Source organism: Saccopteryx bilineata, chromosome 7, assembly GCF_036850765.1.
Source record: "Saccopteryx bilineata isolate mSacBil1 chromosome 7, mSacBil1_pri_phased_curated, whole genome shotgun sequence".
Taxonomy (NCBI): domain Eukaryota; kingdom Metazoa; phylum Chordata; class Mammalia; order Chiroptera; family Emballonuridae; genus Saccopteryx; species Saccopteryx bilineata.
In genome coordinates this window covers 14,423,540-14,450,643 of record NC_089496.1, presented here as the reverse complement: position 1 = coordinate 14,450,643, position 27,104 = coordinate 14,423,540, and the positions used below count along the sequence as shown (strand labels likewise).

The 27,104-nt window shown below is 39.3% G+C and overlaps 1 protein-coding gene across 1 annotated transcript in view; it reads left to right on the top strand.

Annotated features, from left to right (window-relative positions):
* The window catches only part of RELN (reelin), a 673,979-nt gene that overhangs the window by 538,992 nt on the left and 107,883 nt on the right, over positions 1-27,104 (top strand). The window contains exons 32-43 of the mRNA XM_066238313.1: positions 5,813-5,971; positions 6,155-6,343; positions 6,885-7,158; positions 9,656-9,796; positions 9,903-10,080; positions 13,595-13,679; positions 14,711-14,893; positions 16,836-17,007; positions 17,105-17,207; positions 19,858-20,087; positions 25,194-25,414; positions 26,937-27,084. Of these exons, the coding sequence (XP_066094410.1) occupies positions 5,813-5,971; positions 6,155-6,343; positions 6,885-7,158; positions 9,656-9,796; positions 9,903-10,080; positions 13,595-13,679; positions 14,711-14,893; positions 16,836-17,007; positions 17,105-17,207; positions 19,858-20,087; positions 25,194-25,414; positions 26,937-27,084 (2,083 nt within the window). The remainder of the gene's footprint in view (positions 1-5,812; positions 5,972-6,154; positions 6,344-6,884; positions 7,159-9,655; positions 9,797-9,902; positions 10,081-13,594; positions 13,680-14,710; positions 14,894-16,835; positions 17,008-17,104; positions 17,208-19,857; positions 20,088-25,193; positions 25,415-26,936; positions 27,085-27,104) is intronic.

The window sequence follows — 27,104 nt, the reverse complement described above, 5'->3', positions numbered from 1 at the left end:
GGTTGTAGAATCTGAAGGGTCTTCTTCTGATGCCAAGCAGTCATTAACCCCTCAGCAGTTTAGCCAAACCAAATTGAATGACTTAGTAAGAGATTTGGGCCTATCAAAGAAAGCAGCTGAGTTATTAGCCTCCAGGCTTCAAGAAAAGAATGTACTTCACCGGTTAGCTAAAGTATCCCATTTCAGGAAGCGTGAACAAATTTTTGTGGACTTTTTTTCCAAAGACAAACACTTTGTTTACTGATATCAGTAGTCTTCTCAGCCAGCTGGGTGTTACCACTTACAGTCCAACAGAATGATGGCTATTTCTTGACAACTCTAAACGGAGTCTGAAATGTGTTCTCCTACACAACGGTAATGTTTATGCAGCAGTTCCAATTGGTTATTCAGCTCATCTACGAGAAGATTATAAAGACATAAAAATTGTCCTCAACTTTCTGAAGTACAAATATTGATCAACTTACTACCTATGCAACTTACAACCATTCAACTTTACGACCACAATCACTAGCCATGACTGCTCCGCGTCTGGCTCCGCAAGCTGGGCGTACGACAGTGCAGACCAGCTTCCGGCAGCACTACCATCTCCACATGCACCATTTCAGCTGTTATCCCAGACTCAGTACAGAAATTTGTGTTTTGTGTCTTGGATATTTTTCATCAAACCCTTCCCAAGATGTCCACCAAGAGGAAATTGTCTTTGCAAATATTAAACCAGTTGTACTGGTGATGCAGTGTTTTACTTAAACCTGACAAATGTAAAAATAAGAAACAAAATGGTGTAGAGATGATACAAATGGCATAAAATAAACAAAGAATAATATGATATATAATAATGAAAGAAAATTATGATAAAATATGACTTAAAGATTTTTTTTTTATTTTTTTTTTATTTTTTTACAGAGGCAGAGATAGACAGGGACAGACAGACAGGAACAGAGAGAGATGAGAAGCATCAATCATCAGTTTCTCATTGCGCGTTGCGACTTCTTAGTTGTTCATTGATTGCGTTCTCACATGTGCCTTGACCGCGGGCCTTCAGCAGACCGAGTAACCCCCTGCTGGAGCCAGCGACCTTGGGTCCAAGCTGGTGAGCTCTTTGCTCAAGCCAGATGAGCCCGCGCTCAAGCTGGCGACCTCGGGGTCTCGAACCTGGGTCCTTCCGCATCCCAGTCCAACGCTCCATCCACTGCGCCACCGCCTGGTCAGGCGTGACTTAAAGATTTTTATAACATCATTTCACAGTACTGAACATATAGCCTACTCAACTTACGACCAAATCATGACTGGTCTGTCAAAACCAATCGTGGTCGTAAGTCAAACACTAGCTATATGAGGAGCATAACTGGATCATTTGTGTGGATCTTAAATGATAAATTTCCTGCTAGGACAACAGAGAGGTTTCATGAAGTATCCTTGCTTTCTGTGTTTGTGGGACAGCCGAGCTCGGGAGAAACACTGGACACAGAAGGAGTGGCCGAAACGTAAAGCTCTGGAAGTAGGGGTGCAAAATATTGTGAATGAACCTGTAGTTAATCGAGACAGGATCATTTCCCCCCACTTCACATCCAACTTGGCTTAATGAAGCAGTTTGTTCAGGCTTTGAATAGAGAAAGTGAATGCTTTCAACATATTATTTCTGCTTTTCCTGCCTTGTCTTTCGAGAAGATAAAAGCAGGTGTATTCAATGGACCTCAGATTTGAACCCTAATATGTGACAAAGAATTTGCCAGGAAGATGAATAAGGAGGAGAAAGCAGCATGGCAGTCTTTTGTGGCAGTTACAAAGAACTTTCGTAGCAACAAAAAAGCAGAAAACTATGAACTTCTGGTTCAAAGGATGCTGTTTGCTTTCCATGACATTGGATGTAACATGAGTGTTAAGATTCACTTCCTAGGCCCTGGCCGGTTGGCTCAGCGGTAGAGCGTCGGCCTGGTGTGCGGGGGACCCGGGTTCGATTCCCAGCCAGGGCACAGGAGAAGCGCCCGTTTGCTTCTCCACCCCCCTCCCTCCTTCCTCTCTGTCTCTCTCTTCCCGTCCCGCAGCCAAGGCTCCATTGGAGCAAAGGTGGCCCGGGCGCTGGGGATGGCTCCTTGGCCTCTGCCCCAGGCGCTAGAGTGGCTCTGGTCTCAACAGAGTGACGCCCCGGTGGGGCAGAGCATCGCTCCTGGTGGGCGTGCCAGGTGGATCCCGGTCGGGCGCATGCAGGAGTCTGTCTGACTGTCTCTCCCCGTTTCCAGCTTCAGAATAATACAAAAAAAGAAAAAGAAAAAGAAAAAAAAAAAAGATTCACTTCCTAAACAGTCACCTTGTCAAGTTTTCCAAAAATCTTGGAGCTGTTAGTGATAAGCAGACTACTGCTGGAGCATCAAACGAGATTGTCCTCAACAAGTACACAAACACAAGAGCTACAAACGCAAATTTTTACCTGAATAGAATTTAAGTTTTGCGCAAATTTTATGATTAAAATAAGTGTTTTAACATGTTCTATTTCGAAATTGTAGATGAATTCTGATGCAGTCATATCTTTTAGTGTATTAGTGTATTTACTGCATTATATAAATTATTATACTTTCACAAAGATGATGCCTAAGAAGACTTTTTACTTCATTATGTTAAACTAAATGTTGAAAAGTTTACAATAAGATGAAAACCTAAAATCTTGAATTGCAAAAAAAACTGTAGCTTACAGAGAAAAACTAATGCCAGATTTGAGATCAACATACTCGAATTAGATAAGAACAAGTGTTTTTGTGGATGCAACAAAAATGTTGTTCCCTGGTGTAATCTTCCAGTGTTTGTGGTTCAGGAATCAGGAGCAGCTTAGCTGACTCAGAATTTCTTGTGAGGTTGCACACAAGACTCCGGTATAGTCACTGCAGACTCAACTAGGGCTGCAGGATCTATTTCCAATATGGCTCTCTTACATGGCTGTTGGCAAGAGGCCTCAGTATCTCATTAAATGGACCTGTCCATAGGCTTCTTGAGTGTCCTTATTACTGTGGTAGGCATGAAACGACATGAACAGAGCAAGGACCATGGACCAGACACAGAAGGTCACCAAGGCAGAAAGCCCCAGAAGCCTAGTGACAGACAAAACTGGGGAAACAAGGACCTCACTCCTGGGGTAACCTTTCCTCCTCTAGCATATCACAGGTCATGTGGTTTAGACTCCCTGACCTTTCTTGATTGATTGATTGATTTTAGAAAGAAAATGGAAGGGGGAGAAAGGGAAATGTTGATTTGTTGTTCCACTTATTTATGCACTCATTGGTTGATTCTTCTATGTGCCCTGACCAGGGATCAAACCCTCAACCTTAGCATTTTGGGATGATGTTCTAACCAAGTGAGCTACCTAGCCAGGGCCCCCTGACCTTTCATGTCACTGGTCATGTGGTTCAGACCTTCCCCTAGCATGTTGCCAGTCATATGGTTAACCCCCTTGGAGGAGGAACCAGAGTGACTCCCATGCGGATCCTTGCCCAACCACTCCCTTAAGCACGAACCCCTAGGGATAGCATCTAGGCCTCAGTTGTGTTTCAGCTTCAGGCCCAGAAAAGCAGCAAAACCAGACAAGGCAACACCATGGTTGACTTCAGGACCAGATGCGATGGCTAATGACCCCTGCGCACTCGCTGTTGACTTTCTGGTGCCATTTTCAATGCCAACATGACCTCTCAGCTGGCTTTCCTCGGAGCGGGAGGCCCGTGAGAGAGCAAGGAAGACAGGGTGATGCTTTTTCTGGCCTCATCTTAAAGTCACACTGTTGCCCCCATCATATTCCATTTATTAGAAGCAAGTTACTCTCTACAGCTTCACTCAGAAAGAGGAAAAAGAAAAAACTACTGAAAGAAAAATAACTAAAAAAATAATAAAAAGAGGAAAAAATGAATTTGAAAAAAAGAAAAGAAAAAGAGGAGAATTAAGCTCCATTATTTCAAGGGAGGAATGTTGAAGAAATGTTTTAGAAAAGGTAGGGCCTATCCCTAGGCGATGTCAGTTCTGGTTCTTGGACCGTACTTTCAGTAGAAGATACTGGGAAAGCCCAGCCGGTGAGATTGTATTGTCACGACCTTCATTTCTGGTGCTATGACCTACCTCCTAAACAGGTCGCCCCAGACAACTCTCTCAGCTATTCTCTCATCTTATTAAATGTAAACCATATGCACACAAATTCATAGCCACAGGGAAACCTGAATTTTGAAGTGTGTCCTGTTTCAGTCACCCAAAGTCACATTAAAACGACATAAGACAGATTCTGAGCAAGCATCAGGTTTGGAGGCTGGAGTTTTGCCAGACGCTCCCCAAGGAGAATAAGCAGGAGGAACAGCTGGCCTTCGGTTCTCCTCGTGACCTCTGGTGTCACTGTCCCTTCTCCAACACCAGCACTGCTCTCACCTCTGCCCGTGCGGCGCTGACTGCCCGTGGCCACGCCAGGGCCCAGCACACTGTCCCCGCAGAGCGCCTGTTCTCGGAGCTGTTTTTATCCTCTTATTAGAAACAATGTCTTCTGTATTAAATCGAATAGGATTTATTCTCCTGAGACTTGTAATTTTTTGCATATTAGTCATTACTGTTTCTGGCATTCATCTCTTACCAGATACAGTGACAATAATTCCATGTGCTATCGATTAGTGTTAAAAGGCTTTTTTTTAATTTCATTATAATATTTCTTTAAACTTAATTTTAATAAACTATCATACAGCAGGATAAAGGATTAAAATGTTCTGGTAAATTAATAATGATGGGATTAAAAAGTCTTTGTATGTACCATGAATGACTTAAAATTTCTAAAAAGGTTAGAATATAACAAAATTAATATGACAAATACAACTTTACTGAGCATAATTACTGTGAATACTCAGAAATTACTTGAGTCTCCCATCATAATTATAAATATGAAGTGCCAGTTTTAGGAGCAGTTGTGGAATAGGCAATTACATAGATGTCAAGAAAGCCCTTTATCCCTCTCATCAAAAAAAATATATATATGTATATTTAATAAATATACGTATCTATCTATATATCTCCTTTTGATTCCCACTATTTCATCATTAGCAACTTTTCCTTTGCATTCAACATCGCCCTTTCCCTGTGTCCTCTTTTAAAATAATGTTTCTGGGAGAAGGAGCAGGAGATGGCTCATAATGTCCCTTACACTTTAATGTGCAGGTCCCTAAATCACATCCTTCTGGGGCTGGCAGAGGGATGAGGGGAGATGGGGCACGTGAAGGGGAAAGGGTGAGTTCTTCTGCTTTGCAGTTTGATAGCTTGGCTTCATTCAGAGTTCAGTGGCCAGGGCCTGACAGAGTGTGACGTGCCAGGCAAGAGTCCTGCTCAACAGAATTTCAAACTGGGCCTTGCTTACTGTCTGGCGCTTCAGCAAAAAAGAGCACTACCAGATTTTGTGCTGGGGAGGTTGAGATATTTCTTCTGAGTATATAACAATGAGATGAGACTGTAGTATTCAAAACAGAATCTAAAATTCAAATATGTAATCTGGGTGGATTTTTAGTTCCCCCTTACCAACCCTCTCATTGCTCCTACAAAGCTGAGCGATCCTTAAGAGAGCTTTTTTTTTTTTCTTGGCCATTTCCCATTTCCTGGGAGTTAGTGCTAGAAAATGTCAAGAAATTGATGAGCCTTCAGGTCTACTAATTCATTCCTTGGAAGTTAGATGAATGTGCCCTCATTCTATGAGACGCAGTTTGAAGTTTCTGCTGCAGTCCTGCCATTTTAAAAATACTGTTCGTTGCCATTTCTGCCTCTAGGAAAGCTGTCCAAGTAACTGGATTTATGTCTTTTAACTCAGGACTTATTGTTCAGTATTCAAATGATAATGGAATACTCTGGCATTTGCTGCGAGAGTTGGACTTCATGTCGTTTCTGGAACCACAGATCATTTCCATTGACCTGCCGCGGGAGGCTAAGACACCTGCAACAGCTTTTCGATGGTGGCAACCCCAACATGGCAAGTTACTGCTCACCCCAACTTCCTGGTAGCATTTAGGTCATATAGATAAAACCACATTGTATTGTGTGCTTTTTAATTTGCTGTCAATTTTTAGACAAACTGATTTAAAAGCACAGTCATAAAGATATGTATATTGTATATAACGACCTTTTCTAACTTCCTTTGTACATCTGGTTTCAGGGAAACATTCAGCCCAGTGGGCCTTGGATGATGTCCTTATAGGAATGAATGACAGCTCTCAAACTGGCTTTCAAGACAAATTTGATGGTTCTATAGATTTACAAGCCAACTGGTATCGGATCCAGGGAGGTCAAGTCAACATTGACTGTCTTTCTATGGATACTGCTCTGATATTCACTGAAAACATAGGTCTGTATTTTCACCAGATAATGGGAGAATATTTATTAATTAAAGGACTAAACTAACTAAAACTCAAGAGGAGGTTTTCTGATGCAAAACTGTGTGCGTAACTGTCTGTGGTGAGGAGGCTCTTAGGAAAAAGAAAAAGAGGTCTATTGTCCTCTTAATATAACTTGGTGAGCCCAATAACACTTTTCATTGAAACTGTCTTTCACAGAGTGTATATAATAGGACTAAGACTTCTTTAAAGAAGAGCAAAATATATCTATCTGAAGACATTCCCATGCTTCATCATTTGCAGAATTACAGACTTAGGCCTGTATGTTAGCCCTTTTCAAGATAGTAAAGTTTTTCAAGGTAGCGGCAGCATTCCATATTTCTGAATCTGTGCTAACCAAATAAAAATCTTTACCATGTGACAAAAAGTCAAAGCACACGAGGCACTAAGGATAAGATGTGATTTTCCTTTGCTTTTAAAAGTATGTATGACATGCCAAATAAGAAGAGAGCACAATTATACACTGCCCATCAGGCTTTCCCTTTTCTGTAGGAAAACCTCGTTATGCCGAGACCTGGGACTTCCACGTGTCAGCATCAAGCTTCCTGCAGTTTGAAATGAGCATGGGCTGCAGCAAGCCCTTCAGCGACTCCCACAGCGTGCAGCTCCAGTATTCTCTGAACAATGGCAAAGACTGGCATCTCGTCACCGAAGAGTGTGTTCCACCAGCCATCGGCTGTCTGCACTACACAGAAAGTTCAATTTACACCTCGGAAAGATTCCAGAATTGGAAGCGGATCACTGTCTTCCTTCCGCTCTCCACCATGTGAGAACTGTCCTTTGGCTCCATGTCAGACATTGAGTTTTGTCACATAACTTGAAAATAATTGTGATTCCACTTAGCAATTCTAATACTTTCTCATGATAATTATGCACAGAATGTGCCAGGGGAAAAGTGCAAGGAGCTTTGGGTTGCAGTTATTCAGTGTGGTTAGGAGTTCCACAGGTTTTTCACGGCTGAACTTCAGCGATATGAAGGCTGCCTCTCAGATTTCATTTTTAAGTTGTTGTAAAAATAAGTATCTTCCCAACAAGCAGACAGGTACTCACTCATGTGAAGCAGTATATGAAGTCATCACGTACAGAAGAGGATCCTCAGTTGTCCTGTTGTTTTACTCTCAGTACCACAGTAAGAAAAAAGCGTTGCTTCCTTTGGAAGACTCATTTACATCTTTCTTCCCCAGCATTTCAGATCACATTCAAGAGTTGTGTTAGGGCTCAGAGCAGGCTCCCAGTTTTGTGGTTTAGCATTTGTATATTTTAGAATCTTTCTAGGAACTAAGGTATACTATGGTGGCTGGTTGGACATAGTGCCATCAGGACTGCTCTTCCCCATCCCACCCCACACTGCTCTGTTCTGAATTGCAAGCAGCGAGGCTTCTGCAGGCCGCATGGGCCAACTGGCTGTGTGTGTGGCTTCCTGATAGGTTCCAACAGTGGCGGACACTGGCACGAGATTGGGGGTGGAAATAGAGATGAACCAGGACAGTCCTCCCTCTCCCTTTCAGTCTCAAGTGCATGTTCACCAACTTCAGTGGCTCCAGCTACCCCCCAGATGGCCCTTCATGTGACCTTGCCCCCTGGGCACCAACAACGACTCCTGCCTGTGTCCCTCAAACCCTGGACTTGTGGTGGCCTCTGACTTTGCAAAACTCTGGTTTCCTCACTGCCCCTGTGGCTTCTCAGCTCTGCACTAGCTGTACGTGCAATTCCCTCGTCACACTCTCTCTGTATTAAACACTTACAGTGGGTTTTTATTCCTGCCTCAGTTTTTATTCAGGAAGCACAACCAATGGCAGGAAAAAAACACAGGAAGCCAAAGCATATAATATTTAATCTAAAATCATTTCTTGTGGACCATGAACTTTAAAGGATGCTTCCTTGTAGCTCCTTTATTCACTTTATTTTTATTCAACAAACATTTATTGAATTTGTATTGTGTTTTAGAGTTCTGATACAACACAGATAAGCTGATGCCAGGCCACAAATACATTATTTAGGAAAGCAGACATCTGAGTAGTTATTTATGATGTAAAATGATAACAGGTATTCTCAGGGATACTACTAAAACACAGGGAAATAGGACCTCACCCAGTGTGGTGAGGAGGGAGCGAGCTCCCTAGAGGAGCAGACGTCTGAGCGGCATCTGAGTTAGTGGAGCTTGCCCAGGTGAGGAGGGTCCTGTGGACAGCACGTGTGCTGCTGTAAGCCGGAACAAAACCCCGAGGCCAGACACCCACGAGCTCATGGGGAACGCAAAGATTTGGTGCTGTCAGAGTATAATTGAGAGGCAAGAAATAAAGAGAGAAGGCAAGGGAAGAGGGCAGGTGATGAAGGGACCATGTGTCATCTTAAGCAATTTGGTCTTGACCTTGGTGTGCTGGGGAACCCTGTGAAGGGTATTAAGCAGAGAGGTGATGTGATTAGATTTCCGTTTGAGAGTCATCATGCTGGCAGCTTTGTTTCACTGAAGAACTTTCACAGGGGAAACAAAGCACTTGAAAAGTTAATGTTGGAATTCTTCTTAAAGTAGGCTGTGTTACACAACCAGGTGACACACTGTGCTATGTAATCTACTCCCAAGTGGAGGACTGCTGTTTGGGAAGGCGGCCTGCGTTTCTGGAAAAGTGGTCTTCTGACAGCATATTCTAAATAGCTGATTTTTAACAGATGTAGGCATGCATCGTGTCATTCCAGCCATTACCTGTAGGGACCAGCAGAGAGGCAGAAGTTCAGTAGGGCTTCTGTTCACTGTGTCATGAACCATTTAGGCAGGGTAGGACAGAGACCTAATGGCAAGAACTTTGCAAGGTTCCTACTTTTCCTCGTGTTTATCGTACTGATTGATCTCTTTCCCCATACTGACTAGCAGTGAACGTCTGAGAGCAGGTAGTTCAAACACAGAATAAATCAATTAGTTCAAAATAACTTCCCATCTCACGTGTGTTCAGGGACTCTTGTAGGAAAGAAACGGTGAAATACTTCAAAAGCCTGTTTTTCACTCTCTTGTTTGTAAAGTAAGATGAAGCAGCATCCAATACTTGGTATGAAAATCCAGTGTCTTAAAGAAGAGGGTATGGGAAACCTGTGTAGTTTGGTGAACTATGTCAAGCCAATAGATTAAAAAATAAATAAAAAAAAACAGAAAAGAAGAAAAAGAGGGAACTGGGACCTGGAGTAGAGCACTTTAAAGCAAAAAGAGAATTAAACGTTCTCATGCTTTTAAGGTTTCCTGTCAAACCAAGTGTGTTTTCTCTGGTTAGATCTCCCAGGACGCGGTTTAGGTGGATTCAGACCAACTACACCGTGGGTGCCGACACCTGGGCTGTTGATAATGTTGTGCTCGCCGCAGGCTGCCCCTGGATGTGCTCAGGACGAGGGATTTGTGATGCTGGACACTGTGTGTAAGTTAATAACACTGGCAGTTTCTTTTTTTTATAAGGCAAAAAATAAAAATGGCTTCTTAAACTCAGGACAAATAATACCTTTTCTCCACTCGTTTTTTCTTAGGTGTGACCGGGGTTTTGGTGGAGCCTACTGTGTCCCTGTCACTCCTCTGCCCTCGATTCTTAAGGATGATTTCAACGGGAACCTACATCCTGACCTTTGGCCTGAAGTGTATGGTGCAGAGAGAGGGAATCTGAATGGTGAAACCATCAAATCAGGAACATCTCTCATTTTTAAAGGGGTCAGACAAGATTCTGCTTATCTATAATCCTCCTGAATTCCTCCTTCACTCCCTGCTCCACACAGATGCATCGAATCTGTTCATGATGTGTTATTTTATACATAATTATTGTCTTCTAGCCCAAGCCTTGTTTCCTCTTCGATTTAACACACTTTGATAATCAGAATTCTTTACTTTCTCCACTTTGATAATCAGAATTCTTTACTTTCTTCTTGAATTCTAGATATAAAAATTATACAGATGCAATTTCTAGAATTTTCATTTCCAGAATGTAACATTTTTTGTGTATTACTGAATATTTAACTTGCAGCGTTTGTAAAGGGTTTTATGAAAGGTCTTTGCTTGTCCTTTCTCTCCTGCCACCCGCCAATAGAATCATTCTGTGACTTCAAGAAAACCAAACATTTAAGTCAAGTTAAATAGCATTCTAGAATATTGTTAGTATTTTTTTATTTCATCCTGTATATCTGGTTAGAGAATATCAAGCAGTTGTGTGAGACTCTGTGCTAAGCTAGCCCATCTTCATATGTTAATGCATGCTATATATAGCAAGTCTCTCTCAGCATGGGAAAACCAGCTCATCTAGGAGTGCAAATAAAATCTACAACAAAAGTCTGCATGGGTTTCTGAATAACCTTCGTGATTAACACCTAAACTTGGAAATTAGACACCCTGGCACTTTTTCAATTATACGTACTAAATCTGCCTGTCATCTTTGTTTGAATTCAGAATTTTCTCATATTTTGGATGAGAAGGAAAAAATGCTTAGGGGTCTGAGAGTTTTACCAGTTCCTAAGACCTATAAGGGACCAAAGAAACATTTCAGAGTGGGAACAACTGGGTTTTTGTTGATGTGTGTGTGGTTTTCAGTATCGTCTAAGGCTTTAGCCCTCATTATCACCAGCTCACTTCTGCTCTGTTTGAAGCAGTTGACAAGACTGAAAAGGAAGAACTTAGCAACTTTTCATGGTTCAAATATCTTTCCCTGATAAATTTTTAAACAGTGGAATTAACCTGGTTCCTAGATCCTATAAGAGAGGAAGACACATAGTCTTTTATATTTCCCCTTCCAAATGCAAGGGCAGCCAGGCATTATGTGCATTGGACATATTAGCCATCAGCTCTGCAAGGTGCAGTGAGGCTCAGCTGTGCCATTCAGTAGGTTGTAGTTTGACCTAGAAAACCACTCTTTTATGAAAAAGCAAATGATAATCTCATTTAAATGTTTGTAGACCCAGGAGTAGTTTAAGTTAAGATAGATTGTTGGATGCAAAAGAAGTCCTCATATTTAGCACAAATGGTTTACTGAACCTGGAAAAGGAATGAGAAAAGAAATATATCTACATGGACTAGACTATATGCAGAAGCAGGGCCTGACGATTTACCAGGTAAAAATCAAGGTCAAGTGCTGAACTATAAACAAATATTACAAATATAAATGAAAGATACTTTCATATGCTAGGCCATACCCACTTTCAAAAATTGCTTCTACAAAATGCAATATAAAATGGGTCTCTTTATGGAACAGCTTATACTTGCATTCTTTAATCGGGGGGAAGGGTAGTCATGTTCTTTTATCTCGATTTTAGCGAGGGAAGTTTATTCACTGGCCTGTCAACTAACCACCTCAAAGCTTCTTCATTACAAGCTGAAGAAGCCACTTTTCCCCATAACCTCACCCTCCACATGGCATCAAGCTGAAAACACCCGAGCCTTCGTTAGCCATGTGAGGGTATGAGAGAGAGTGTGGTGACACCGACACCTGCGAATGGGCATTGATTAAGTGTCACGGGCTCAGCGGAGCAGAGTTATTAGGAAAAGAGACAGACAAGGACTGGAAATAGGAGACTTTTTACCTGACAGCCTGCAATCCTGAAAGTTTGAATTGATGCTTTGTGAAGTTCAGGGATGGATTTAAATGCAATTGCTTTTTCATAAAATATCAAATAATTCTAAACTCAACATTATGTGGATATCTTATCCCCAAATCAAAAGATGATTTAATAAGCAAAATACTGCTGTCTTATATAGCAGTGGTCCCCAATCCCCGGGCCGCGGACCAATACCAGTCCGTGGGCCATTTGGTACTGGTCCGCAGAGAAAGAATAAATAACTTATATTATTTCTGTTTTATTTATATTTAAGTCTGAATGATGTTTTATTTTTAAAAAATGACCAGGTTCCCTCTGTTACATCCAACTAAGACTTACTCTTGATGCTTGTCTCATAAGTTTGACAATTATATTTAAAATTACCACAGTTTTTACGCTGGTTGCATAATTTTATTTTGTGCATTTATCTGTCCCACCCTAAAGGCTGGTTTGTGAAAATATTTTCTGACATTAAACCGGTCCGTGGCCCAAAAAAAGTTGGGGACCACTGTTATATAGGATGGAGGATAAGTTTCAGAATCTGACAATTCTGGGTTCACATCCTGCCATCACCTCTTATAAACTGTGATTGTCCCTTTGAGCGTTAGTTTTCTTACCTGCAACGTGAAGATAGTATCATCTTTTCCTTAGGAGTGCTAGGAGCTTCCAGTGAGTAAGTGTCCATTTTAGAACACAGCATATGTGGACAATATGCAGTTGCTATTGCAAAATCAGTTCTATTTCAAATTTTTCAGCTATTGAGGAATGTGCTATTTAATAATAATTAAATGTTATGAAGAAGATGTAGGATTTGATTTGCCAAGCTAAAGCTACATTGGTATTTGTTGATTAATAATTAAGAAATCAGTTAACAGAGTCCACTCAGTTATCACACAGCCCTCCATCACTGCTCAGAAGTCACGGCTGATACCAAAAGGCTGTTTGGACCTTAGGAAATTTGCATAGTAAATTTTATTTTGCTGGCTGTCACTGTAGTCCTGGGTACACATGGAGAAAGCAAGCTCTGGAACTGTCAATCCCAGGCAACCAGAAATAGTTAATTAGAAAAAAATTACTAAAACTAAAGTGATCTTTGTTTTCTTTCCTGGGCTTTCCGTGTGAGTGGTTATAGCCCACGCAGGAGGAGCTGTGCCATATTTCCCATGACCGCCTGGAGAGGGTTGTGTCTGCCCAAATAAGAGCCTCTGTGGCTATCAGAGTGTGCAGAGGGGCAGTAAGTTCCTAGGACCCCTTGGAACTCTGAAAAAGTTCCATTCGTTCCCAGCTTCCAGCTGGGGCACTTGGCATTTTCCACCTGTTTCCTCCTCAGTCCTCTCACGGCATGCTGTGATCAAAGGAGGCTGTGGTTTTTTTAAGGCCTGTAGATATATAATGCTTTTTATAGTCACAGCAAAGTGTGACTTAGAGTTGAGATAATGAAATTATGTCATTCAGACAAAGGAAATGAAAGCATTTAAGAAAGTGGAAACTACTAATTTTTCCTTTTAAACTGGACCAAGTATGGCTTCTTGATCATTACATGTATCTATTATTTAGCTGATCCAGCTTAAGTGTATAAACTAAAAGGAAAATAATTTTTCAAGTGAAACAAGATTGCTTAAAGTATATGTTTTTGTTTTCAGGAAGGACTAAGGATGCTTATTTCAAGAGATCTAGACTGTACCAATACCATGTATGTCCAGTTTTCACTTAGATTTATAGCAAAAGGTAAGTCATTTATATGGGTATGATTTTATTATTTCCCTTCAAGAAAATTCCCCCAGGTACCATACCTTATCCACAAAGAAATAATGTATTTGAGGTCCATAAATTTTGTTATATGGAAGAGCTAACATAAATTTGAGTACAGCCTGACCTGTGGTGGCGCAGTGGATAAAGCGTCGACCTGGAAATGCTGAGGTCGCCGGTTCGAAACCCTGGGCTTGCCTGGTCAAGGCACATATGGGAGTTGATGCTTCCAGATCCTCCCCCCTTCTCTCTCTGTGTCTCTCCTCTCTCTCTCTCTCTCTCTCCCCCCCCTCTCCTCTCTAAAATGAATAAATTTAAAAAAAATTTGAGTACAAATGTTAACAAATGTTCTTCTATAATAAAATCCATCTTTAAAGGTAAAATTACTGATTTTATAATAATTGCATATAGCTATAGTAACCATGCTAGTTATATGGTAGTTAAATTTATCATCATGTCCCTGAGTCTTTTTTCCATCACTACTTTCTAGCAGTAAGAATTTTTAAATTAAAAATCTTTAACTTATAGGAATTTTGGATTTTCTTTTACAGATGTGAATTCAAAAAAAGCCAACTCTTTGTCATTCTGACTTTTCATATTAACTAAGTAATTTTATTGACATAAAATGCCATTTGGATAACAAATTTTCAAGTAAATTTTTGTTTGTATTCTGAGATTTAAATATTAATCCTTTGTAAAGTTGTGATGTCTTTAGAATCAAAAACATTTTATGTAGTATTTACTAAATGAAACACAAAGATGTGTGTTTATAGCTAGAAAGAGAGGAAGATACTATTGTGTGAAATTCCAATATTTTTTGTGTTTTTTGAGATATATTCATATAGAAAATTCAACTTGTCATCACCTTGAGTTGCCTCGGAAGCATTTGGACTGTAAAGCTCTGTGTGAATATGAGCTGGCTTAGGCGCTGATGGCAAAAGAGTAGTTTAAGAGCACACAGTCTCCCCACTTATAGCATGTGTATTTTATGCCTGTTATCTTCTTTCTAGGTACTCCAGAGAGGTCTCACTCTATTCTATTACAATTCTCCGTCAATGGGGGGATCACGTGGCACTTGATGGATGAATTTTATTTCCCTCAAATAACCAACATTCTTTTCATGAACATTCCCTTGCCATACACTGCCCAGACCAATGCCACAAGATTCCGACTCTGGCAACCTTATAATAATGGTAAGAAATGTACATTTCTTTTATCATCAAAACTGACTGTGGTATGTTAGCGTGTTTGTTTCTAAGGTGGGAGAAAGTGTTTATTGACTGAGTAGCTTAGCTCTTCATTACACATATTTCACATGCTTCACTTTTGAGGAGTCTCCATTAATATTTACCTTTATGTATATCTTTATCTTCTTCATATTTGACTCATAAATCCTCTTGATGATGTAAATATAGTTGAGTCTTGTCCCAGATCTAAGCTTTTTAAAAATAATCCAACATTTCTATTAGGCACTCATCAATTGTAATTATATTTTTGCTGAATTCCTTTAGGAATGCATTGTTCTGAGTGTGGGATTTCATTAGTGAGACAGAACATTATAACAAAATGCCAAGACAAAGTGAGAGGGACTTACACCAAGCAAATAGTGCCTTAGATAAAATACTTTTGTCATGTACACTTGTTTCAGTTGATAAATCAAAGCAAATGTATAATTTAATAACATGTTTTGAACTTCTGTTTAGAGATCATTTTTTATGTTTTGTAAAAATTGTACCAGAAGTAAAGAAAATGATTTTATAGTTAAAGAAAATGATTTTACAAATTTTTAATGTTTTATTGCATCCTATATTTCTATTAACTGCTGATTATAAAGGACCAGACTCTACCAAAATATGCTAATGGCCTATGGAAGCAAGGCAATACTGCATTAAGTAGATTCTTTATAGAAGTAACACAGAAATAAGAAAAATGTACTGCCATCTCTAAAATTTAACCTAAGTATTTCCTTTTATAACTAATAGGTCAAAATGAATACTTATAACTTGTGAACAGAAAGCATAATCTTTTATGTTTTGGACCTTTTATATTTATATTAAATATAATGTTTTATATTTGGACCAAACAAAAACTCAGAAAGGAATAGAACTAGATTTACAATGCAGAGGATATTGTCTTTGTGTTTGTTTGGAATTATTTTATGGCTTTTCTTTATTGTTTTCATCAGCTGCTTCCAAAATATCAGAAAGAGAGAGAAAGAGACAGACAGAGGTGACCATTAAAAACATCAGGTTATTTCTACAGGCTTCTGTTTAGAGATCATTTTTTATGTTTTGTAAAAATTGTACCAGAAGTAAGAATCAGTGAAAAAGCAACTTGGGAAACCTTAACATTTCATTTGGCATGATCTTGCCCCCTGGTTCCCAGTTCAATGTAAACAGTGTTTTGCAAAAGCAGCCTGGATTTGCCCTCGTCTGTGTAGCAATATCTTCCTAAAACATTCTGCTTAAGTTACAGAATCAAATTCTATGACAGCCTAAGGACTGATTTTACTATTTTTCTGTATATTTCCACATTTTTAAATAAACATGGGTTTTTTTGAAAAGCATTAAGAAAAAATAAAGTATACAACAAAGTATTTTCTTCTGTATAGTTTTTAACAATTAAATAAAATTGTGTATCAAGCAATGTTTTACAAGCCATGATCCTTTAGCCTGACAAAAACATGATGCTAAACGGTGGATTAACTCGAAAAAGTCATGAGTTTCTCTTTGAATAGACAAGTTGGTGTACCCCGTTATAAGCCTGCAGCAAGCTGACGCCCATCCTCACAGATCCGGGTGTCTTACGTGTTCCCCAAAACCACAAAAACAAATCAAAGCTGCTCTTGCCAGTTGAAGGGCCCACAGCACTACTATGGCTTTCACAAGCTATTTATCACATTTTTCTTGAATTAGTAAGACTATTCCATCCCATGTCCATTTAATACAATTGAAAGCTTAATTGTTTCACACTGTCACTATAATTTCTGTAAGTATACTGTTATATATAGCTAGTGTTTCTTTGATAGACCTGTTGTTCCTGAATTCTTTTTTGTCCTGTACTTTCTTTCAATGAGCAAAATGTCTATCTGATTTTCACCATTGGAAAAACTTGCTTTATCCAAAAACACTTTAGGTAAGAAAGAAGAAATCTGGATCATTGATGACTTCATTATTGATGGAAATAATTTAAACAACCCTGTGATGCTTCTGGATACATTTGACTTGGGGCCCAGAGAAGACAACTGGCTTTTCTACCCTGGTGGTAACATCGGCCTTTATTGTCCATATTCTTCCAAGGGTGCACCGTGCGTATTTAATTCAGAAATTAAAAATAAAGCCACTGCTCTATACAAATCATGATGAACTTTTGCCTAAATGAACTACTTGTTTTTTGTATAACAGTGAGGAAGACTCAGCTATGGTGTTTGTTTCAAATGAAGTTGGTGAGCATTCCATTACCACGCGTGACCTCAGCGTGAATGAGAACACCATTATACAATTTGAGGTACTTGCCTTTGTTCTGTCAGAAATGCTTTAAATTTTATCTGGAAGAGAACCTATGAAAGAAGAGGAAAATATCAGATAATTTCATGTATTATGGCTTTCCATTTTTATACAGAGACAAAAGAGGTCTTGCATCATAATTCATTTTTAGTAACAGAACCAATTATCATACTAAGGCTTATCTCTGAATTGTTATCCTTTATTTATGACATAATCTTCCCACCTATGACAATGGGAAGTTGTTGAAATAAATATTTTTAAACATTATAAATATAAAAAAGACTGTTTGGGCCTATGGTAGCACAGTGGATAGAGCGTTGACCTGTACCTCTAAAGTCTCTAGTTTGAAACCCTGGGCTTGCCCGGTCAAGGCACATATGACAAGCAATCAATGAACTAAAGTGAAGCAACTATGAGCTGAAACTTCTCATTCCCCCTCCCTCTGTAAAATCAATAAATAAAAATCTTTAAATAAATAAATATTAAAAAGACCCATACTATTCTAGTATTATTTTTACAATTTTTATGTGTTATGTAAGACCCAAGTCAATGTAACTATAGTCTATACCAGTGTTAGTCAACCTGGTCCCTACCACCCACTAGTGGGCATTCCAGCTTTCATGGTGGGCAGTAGCAGAGCAACCAAAGTATAAATAAAAAGACTTTACTATAGTAAGTTGTTTTATAAAGATTTATTCTGCCAAACTTAGTGAAAATCCGATATAAAGTACTTGGTAAGTAATTATTATTATATGCTTTAACTTGTTGTAACTCTGCTTTATAAATTTTATAAAGTTACTTCCCTACTTTATAAATCACCATTACTATGGAACCGGTCTGCAGTTAGAAAATTTTACTACTAACAGAGATACAAAAGTGGGTGGTAGGTATAAAAAGGTTGACTACCCCTGGTCTATACCATGCCAGTACATTTATATATCTACCCATGGACACATGAATTTTATAGACAAAATAATACTGCACTGTTTTTATCATTTTAAATTATTTCCTATGTGTATTTCATTAATATTTATGAACTCTTTATTTTTTAAGAAAGCAAATTAATAATATATAAAAATAAACCTTTATGTATTTCAAAAACATAGATAAAATCAGAACCAAAGGTTCATTATGCCAGTGTCCAATGGTATTAACTTCCAAAGATACTTGTGTCATATCAGCCCCATACCAGCCATTGGCAGACTTACTTAAAACAATGTCTAATTGCATCAGCATGATTTTAAATATTTGTTTTAGATTAACTCTGTATTCTCTAAATTAGAGTTGTCTGTAAAAGTCAGGATCAAATGATGCCTTAGTGAAGAAATTATTCTGTATCTATTCCAAATTTTCTGCTATATTTTCAAACTTTATTTTAAGTTACTTATATAACTCTCTGTTATATTTTCTAACACTTATGCTTTAAATGTTAATAAAACGTAGCACCTCTGACCCTTAAGAATTCTGTTATTGAAAGAATCCAGATAGAAAACAAATGCCCATAGTTAAAAAAGATTATCAAATCACAATAGTTTACTCACCAGAAGGTCAAAAAATGATATAAGTATATCCATTGAGCACGTGTGTGTGTGTGTGTGTGTGTAGTTGCTATGGTAGCAAGAAAATGTTAATCCCACCAGAAGAGAAAAAAATTTCATAGACAAAGTCACATTCATTTATTTAATTAAGTTTTAGTTTCATTTACTTGAAAGTATGGGTAAAAGAATGGAGTGGCTGTTTTCTTAATGGTTAAACAGGTCTTTCTGAGAATGCTCTCCCTGTACCTGGTGTTTTAATATAAATACATGTTGAAGATTCTCCTTGTGCAAAAGTGAAATTACATGTATTTGAAAAGTGTTGCTAGAAGTAAAATAGAAGGTCTTCCTGGCTAGCAGACTCAAAAACACTAAAACTGGTTAGAATTAGGGAAATAGGCCCTGGCCGGTTGGCTCAGCGGTAGAGCGTCGGCCTAGCATGCGGAGGACCTGGGTTCGATTCCCTGCCAGGGCACATAGGAGAAGCGCCCATTTGCTTCTCCACCCCTCCGCCGTGCTTTCCTCTCTGTCTCTCTCTTCCCCTCCCGCAGCCAAGGCTCCATTGGAGCAAAGATGGCCCGGGCGCTGGGGATGGTTCTGTGGCCTCTGCCTCAGGCGCTAGAGTGGCTCTGGTCGCACTATGGCGATGCCCAGGATGGGCAGAGCATCGCCCCTGGTGGGCGTGCCGGGTGGATCCCGGTCGGGTGCATGCGGGAGTCTGTCTGACTGTCTCTCCCCGTTTCCAGCTTCAGAAAAATGATAAAGAAAAAAAAAAAAAAAAAGAATTAGGGAAATAGCCTCTCCGTCACTATTTGCTGGGCTGGCTGTGAAAGAGGCCAAGGTGAGATTTGGAATTCTGTGCCAGCCTCTGCCTTACCCACTTCCTACATGTTCATAAAATAAGGGAAGATAAATTTTTTATGATACTCATTGAGGTTATTTATGAAAAAGTATTATTTAAATGTAATACATAATATTACTCAAGCAAAATAATTTCATAGTGTTAAATATTACAAGACAGTTCCCAGGAAAATGGACTGGACTCAAGAAAATGGTGAATCATTTCAAGGCTTGTTGCTTGGAAGTCATTTGTATCCATTTTTCTTCCTCCCCAAGATCAACATTGGATGCTCAACTGATAGCTCAGCTGCTGATCCAGTGAGGCTGGAGTTTTCGAGGGACTTCGGGGCAACCTGGCACCTGCTGCTGCCCCTCTGCTACCACAGCAGCGGCCACGTCAGCTCGCTGTGCTCCACGGAGCACCACCCGAGCAGCACGTACTACGCGGGCACCACGCAGGGCTGGCGGAGGGAGGTGGTGCACTTCGGGAAGCTGCACCTGTGCGGGTGAGCACCTGCCGCTGCGGGCCGCGCTTCCTTTTCATTTGACAGGTTGTTTTCCTTCCTGACATCATCATCGACTTTCAGAGGGGAAAACTTTTCACCTTGCATTTCTTCTCCAGTTCTCCACTTAAAACAGACTGACGTACATTTAAAACAGGATGCTGAACTAACATACTACTTACTAACTTATAGTTTGAAGATAGATTTAAAAGAGCACTGTACTCTGTGTGGGTGGGGGGGGGGGGTCATATCCCCATGAGTCTTTATTAGATCAACTAGGAAACAACAGAAAATGGTTTCCCCCTCATGTTGTAACCCTTCCCCACTCCCTTCTCCTTCACTGTGTAACTGCAGTTAGAATTGTATGGCTTTCAGACCAGTTGTTCATGCCAGGAGAAGACACTTATGGGCATGGAAGCCCACAGGATGTTCCGAGTGTCTCATAAAATAATGTTCGCACTCCTCCCCCAGGCTTTCTGCTTTCTCAACCCCTCTCAGCACTCTTGTTACATATACAGGGTGGGGCGGAAATAGGTTTACAGTTGTGAGTATGCAAAACACAGTCTCTCCTTGTATTACTTATTAATTATTGTATTATTTCCATACAAACAACTGTAAAGCACCTTTTGCCTCACCCTGTATTTGATTCTTTTATTGAAAAGCTATTTGGAGATGAAAGACTTCAATTCTAACAGAAATGAAATGAAAAGTATAGTTCAAATAAAACTAGTAAGTAAAAAAAAAGCAGCCTGCTTCAAAATTTGTCTTTTCCCTCAGAATAAAGAAGTTATTTTTTCAGGTAATGTTAAAAAAACAAGAAAGTACTAATATCTCTCAAGATGGAAACATTTGCATTCCCGGTGTGAAGCTCAGCATAATTAGAAACCTTAGGTCTTCAAGCAAAACTCCGAGTACTTTTCCAAAAGGGAATTTTCAAAAGTCTGCATTCTCTTTGAACATAAATCTGTTCACCCCATTTCATATCATCAGCATAATTTTAATAATTTAATTTTAAGGGCTTTAATATTTTGTGTTGTTGAATGTGTTTTTTATTAATTCTTGCTGTTTACAGCAGGATAGTACTCTAGTAGACAATCTAACTGCTTAAAAAAAAATCATTCCTAAGCAAAATGTCCTGAAGACCCTTAGAAGAGATAGCCGAGAAGGCAAGGAGAGTGTGGAAACCAGAGGAACAGGTAACTGAGTGAGGGCTCAGCCAGCACAGCCCGAGACAGCCACATTGGGGGCGGGGTTTGTCTACAAAGCAATTGGGCAGAAGTAGCTCAAGAAAGCTTTTCACCTAAAATCAGTTGTATTGTTTAAGATTATATGTTGCAAGAAATACAAACATTTAAAAACTGGAAGAACTTATTGGAAACATACTGGGAAATAACAACATGGACTCCACTCAGGAAGTGTGAGGCCCTCCACAACAAAAGTTGTGACTATTTTTGTGTGTGTGACAGAGATAGAGAGATAAAGGGACAAATAGGAACAGACAGACAGGAAGGGAGAGAGATGAGAAGCCTCAATTCTTCGCTGCAGCTCCTTAGTTGTTCATTGATTGCTTTCTCATATGTGCCTTGACTGGGGGGCAACAGCAGAGCAAGTGACCCCGGGCTCAAGCCAGCGACTTTTGGGCTCAAGCCAGTAACCATGGAGTTATGTTTATGATCCCATTCTCAAGCCAATGACCTCACACTCAAACTGGCAACCTTGGGGTTTCAAATCTGGGTCCTCTACATCCCAGTTTGATGCTTTTTATTCACTGTGCCACCACTTGGTCAGGCATGATCCAAATTTTTATCATGCTGATATTAATTTCATTCAGGAACCATAGCTCTCATCTTCTGGGACTCATGATTACATATTTTTAGAAAAGAAAATCTGAACCAATCAGCTATGGCCAGAAAGTCAAGTATTGCAACAGAAACAGGGCTACCACAGTCCCTGCTTCCTGCATGTGGGCAGTGTAGGTAAGGGAAAGGCCTGGAGAGCCCATCACAGAGCAAGACCACTATGCTCGTGCTGTGGAGCTCTAGGTCTTTTCTTTAATGGACCTCTATTTTCCACTAAGTGCCCAGCTAAGTATTAGATTAAATAGGAAACAACCTTACACATAGGTGTATAGCCCATGACTTTAGATTGTTTTGACAACTGAGACTTGCTTCAGCAGGACCCCACATGGAACTAATACAATTTGAAGGAGTAGAAGCTAAGGTCACAAATATCTGCCAGTCAGAGGTTCTGAGAAGAGAGACCCACTCTAGGACAAGCTCCGGTGTCATGAGCCTGCCTCACTTAGCACTGGGCTATGTTTGCACATAAGGCATGGAGATACAATCTGAAATATGAACAAGAGACGTGCAGACATCGATATTTTCCCAGACTGGTACTGGATGTTGGTTGAAAATATCCTGCACAGAACTTAGGCCACCATGTTATCTGTATGTCATGTCCTTTTTATTTCTATGAAGAAAGTAAATCTGTTAGGGAGGCCTGCCTGTTCTCACAATGGTGTAAACCTGTCTTTCAAACTGCCTTCAGCCATTTCTGCAGAGAAAAGAATTTGCCTTCATAGTGTTGCCTAGTCCTTGTTTCAGGAAAAGAATTAACACTCTTCTTAAAACCCACACAGGCATGAGTTGCTAGAAGGCAAAAGTTAAATTTTCTCCAACTCGGTGAACCATCCCTTGATGGTTTGTATTCAGTATGGTACAGATAATGGCACAAATGATAGATACTATAAAAATGTATAACCCATGTTTAAATTACTCTTTTCTGTGCATTTGCTGATCAGTGGGCACCATAAAAACGTCTGAAATGTTCTCAGGTGCAGAAAGGACTTTTTCTGCCTCCACATGTGGTCAGTTCACATTTGAGGCATAAACATTGAGCTTCCATTGCGTTTTATTCACATCACCTTGGTGTCCTTTTCATTTTGAGTTCTTTTTGTCTTGAAAACTCCTAATTGCTTTTATTTTATATGGTTTCATAATGAGTTGACCAAAACCTCGATTTAATGAAAGCACTGTTGTGTGCTTGAAATTTTAAGTTTACATTTAAAGAGCAGATCCCTCTGAATACCACTGGCTCAGGCGAACAGACACTGACATTCACTGGGGAGGGTGTTAGTGAAAGATTTTCAAAATAAGATGTCAGCAGAAGGCGACCACGGTGAGGCCAGAGCCTTCAGCCCATTTATCATAGTGCTTGCAGTTCCTGTGTCAAGGCAGGTGAACTATAATAAATATCCAACCAAGGTGGTTCATTTGTATTCAGGACATTTGAATAAATAAGAAGTTCAAAAAAATCCATGTAGGCTTTTGTTCAAAGGAAAACTCCAGCCATTTCCCTCCGCTCAGCAGTCTGAAAGTTCAAAAGCTATAAAGTTTCTTTTGCCAAGACTAAACTGACAATATTTGAAAACAAAATTTAATTATGAACTGGCATTTTGGGGGCAGTTTAATATAGTTAGAGCCTCAACATAAGCAATCAAATTAGGGTTAAAATTATATGTGGGAACTTGACTCCTATCTGCTTTACTCTCTACTAAACTTTAGAAACCCAATAAAGGCTTCCAATACTGGCTTCTAATTTCTGTTTAAAAAATTGTTCTGAATTTGGTTTCTATGATAATTGAAAATTGGGCAGATTCACGGGTACAAAAATGAATATCCATGCCATCTCTATATCTGTTCCCTCTCAGATAGATCCATCTTCTTTGAAGTAAGTTTTATATATAATAAAATATACTAAACCACTTCTGGACTCCTACCTACATATGTAGGTTATTTTCAAGGGGCTAACTTATTATTAACAATATAAGATAATTCACTCATGAATAAAAAGGAAAATTACCTTTGATTTTAAAGAAATTGAGAAATAAGAGACATCTGTCTAAAAAATCAATCTGATTTTTGTCACTCCTTTCTTTGAAATAATCTTTTGGGGCTCTTTCTTGCCAATAGAATATAATCGATTGGCTCTTTTCACAACAAATGACAGCCAACAAACATCACTGAGCATCCACTGTATATGAAACGCAATACAGGACACCATGAAAGGGTGCAGAAGGCGTCATGGAGCTCGGCCTCAAGGAGCTCACAGCCAGTAGGGGAAATATGTATGCTTTTAAATACCTACACTTGTGATAACTGTAATACTGGAAATATCAAAACTGTGGAAAAGAGAGACCAAGAGAGAGAAATTAAGGGTCTAGTTATTAGCTATATGACCCAGCAATTTCACTTTACCAAAAAGAATTGAAAACAGGTATTTAAGCAAATACTTGTTCATAAATGTTCATAGAAGCACTATTCACAATAGCCACAAGGTACAGAACTCATTAAGTTAGAAACAAACTTAATGTCCATCAACTGGTAAATGGATAAATAAAGTTTGTTATTGTCATATAATGGAATATTACTCAGTCATAAAAATGCATTAAATTCTGATATTTGCTACAGCACGGATGAACCTTGCAAACGTCATGCTAAGTGAACAATGCCAGACAAGAAAGGTTACATACTGTGTGAGTCTAATTATATGAAATATTCAGAATTGGGAAATCCACAGAGACAGAAGTAGATTAATGGATGCCAGGAGCAGGGAGGAGGAGCACTGCTTAATAGGCACAGGGTTTTTTTTTTTGGAGTGATGAAAATATTTTGGAACTCAATTGAAGTGATGATTGGCTAACACTGTAAATCTGCTAAATACCACCAAATTGTATGCTTAAAATGGTTAATATTTACTTCTGTGTTGGGTGAATTTTACCTCAGTTTTCTTAATTGGTTATTCAGAGTGTGACAGTTGGGGTGGAGAAAGCTTCCCTAGGAAAGTCAGTATTGAAAATGTTGGAACCTCAGGTGGAATTTTGACATAGCGATAGAATTAGGAAGGGCTTACAGAGAGCAAGAACCTTATTGGCAAAATCCCATAGAATGAGGAATGGAGTTTGTGTTCCTGCCATGTTGAATTATGCTTTCATTTCTTGAGTGTGGTGCAGTGATAGTAACTGCCCACTGCCTATTGATCAGATGGGCTTACTTTGAAGGCATATTGTTCTCTTGCTTAGATATTGAAAGACTTGTACCCCCTTTCCAGATCTGTACGCTTTAGATGGTACCAAGGATTTTACCCTGCTGGCTCTCAACCAGTGACGTGGGCCATTGACAATGTCTATATTGGTCCCCAATGTGAAGAGATGTGTAACGGCCATGGGAGTTGCATCAATGGAACCAAGTGCATGTGTGATCCTGGCTACTCAGGTCCAACCTGTAAAATAAGCACCAAAAATCCTGATTTTCTCAAGGATGATTTTGAAGGTAAACTGTTCTTATAAGTTATATGTAGCTTTGTGAAAGAGCTTACATATTAAACACAACATGTATTCATTCACTCTTATTTTCATTATTTATCCCTGCAATGGAAACCACCCAGGCCTTCATTTAGTTCTGAATTTTGTAAGGTTCCATTTTTGAAACAATGGTCAGTGAACATGAACAAGACCATAATTAAGAAAAACTAAGGCTATTTTCACCACTTTTTCTATCACACACAATTTCTCATTAATGGTAATTTTAGAAAATGTCTGTGGAGGGTTAATCTTCTTGGGTGGAGGGAAAAGTTTCCAGAGATAGAAATCCCTTTCTTGCTTTGTCACCAACTCGTTACGCAGCCTCTTACCACTTTCTGTACCTCGGTTATACTTAAAATCTAATGTCATTATATGTGAAGATAATGTTAAAACATAGAAAAATGTATATATTCTTTGGCTATATACTCTGATAAAACTATGGAAAAACAACCTTATAAGAGAGAGTCTTAAAGGTAATAGCTATCTATATTAAGATAGTGGGATTGAAGATTTTTTTCTTTTTTGCCAAATTAAAGATTTTTTTTCTTTTTCCCAAGTTAGTGATAAAATTGTTATATTTGGTGTATTATTTAGCCATAAAAAGGAATGAAATGCTGATACTTGCGGCAAATAGGTGAACTTTGAAATACTGTGCAGATGAAGATGTCAGAGGCCACATATCATATGATTCTGTTTGTATGAATCATCGAAAATAGACAAATCCATAGAGACAGAAAGCAGACTAGGGGCTGCCAGGGCCCAGTGAGAGGGAGGGAGGGAGTGGCTGCAGTGGGGACAGCTGTTCTTTACAGGTGGTGATAAGTCTGCAACTGCTAGTGGGGATGGTTACACAACACTGTGAATGTGCTAAATGCCATCGAGGTGTTCGTTTGAAAGTGATGAACATGGTAAATTCTGTGTTATGTGCATTTTGCCACAATCAGAAAGAAAACTGAACTGGATTTAAGATGAATATCTGAGAAGATTTGAGAGCTGGGTTTGAAAGATATTGTTTAATAGGAAATATTAAATTATACTGAAATTTACCCTATTAAAACTTTGTTTTTAAAAATATTTAACCCTTGTCTGATGCTGTCCTCACAGTAGCAAGGACACAGTGAGAGCACTGTGGCAAGGCCGTCTTACTCTCCCTCGCTTCTTCCCTGGATCCTTCTCTGACTGGCCAGTGGTTCTTTCTGTTGTTTTTGTTTGTTTGTGTTTTCTGCTGTGCAGAGGAGCAGAAAGGAGGGACCCAGAGACACTCAGGAAAAGGCCCCCTCCTTCTGTCCTGTGGACCCTTAACTTACACAGCCACGGGTAAATAATTCAAACATGCTAAAATGTTGAAGAGCCTTCTTATCTCAAAATCTGTGTTTTCGATATGTATGACTTCATATTTTAAAAGTACACAAAGCACGTAACCATATTCCTTAAAAAATAACATGACTATAATTGGAGTCATAGGTAAACCACGTTTTTTACCTTTTCAGGTCAGCTAGAATCTGATAGATTCTTATTAATGAGTGGAGGAAAGCCGTCTCGGAAGTGTGGGATCCTTTCCAGTGGAAACAACCTCTTTTTCAATGAAGATGGTCTGCGCGTGTTGATGACACGAGATCTGGATCTGTCACATGCGAGGTAATCACTTTAGAGTGCTG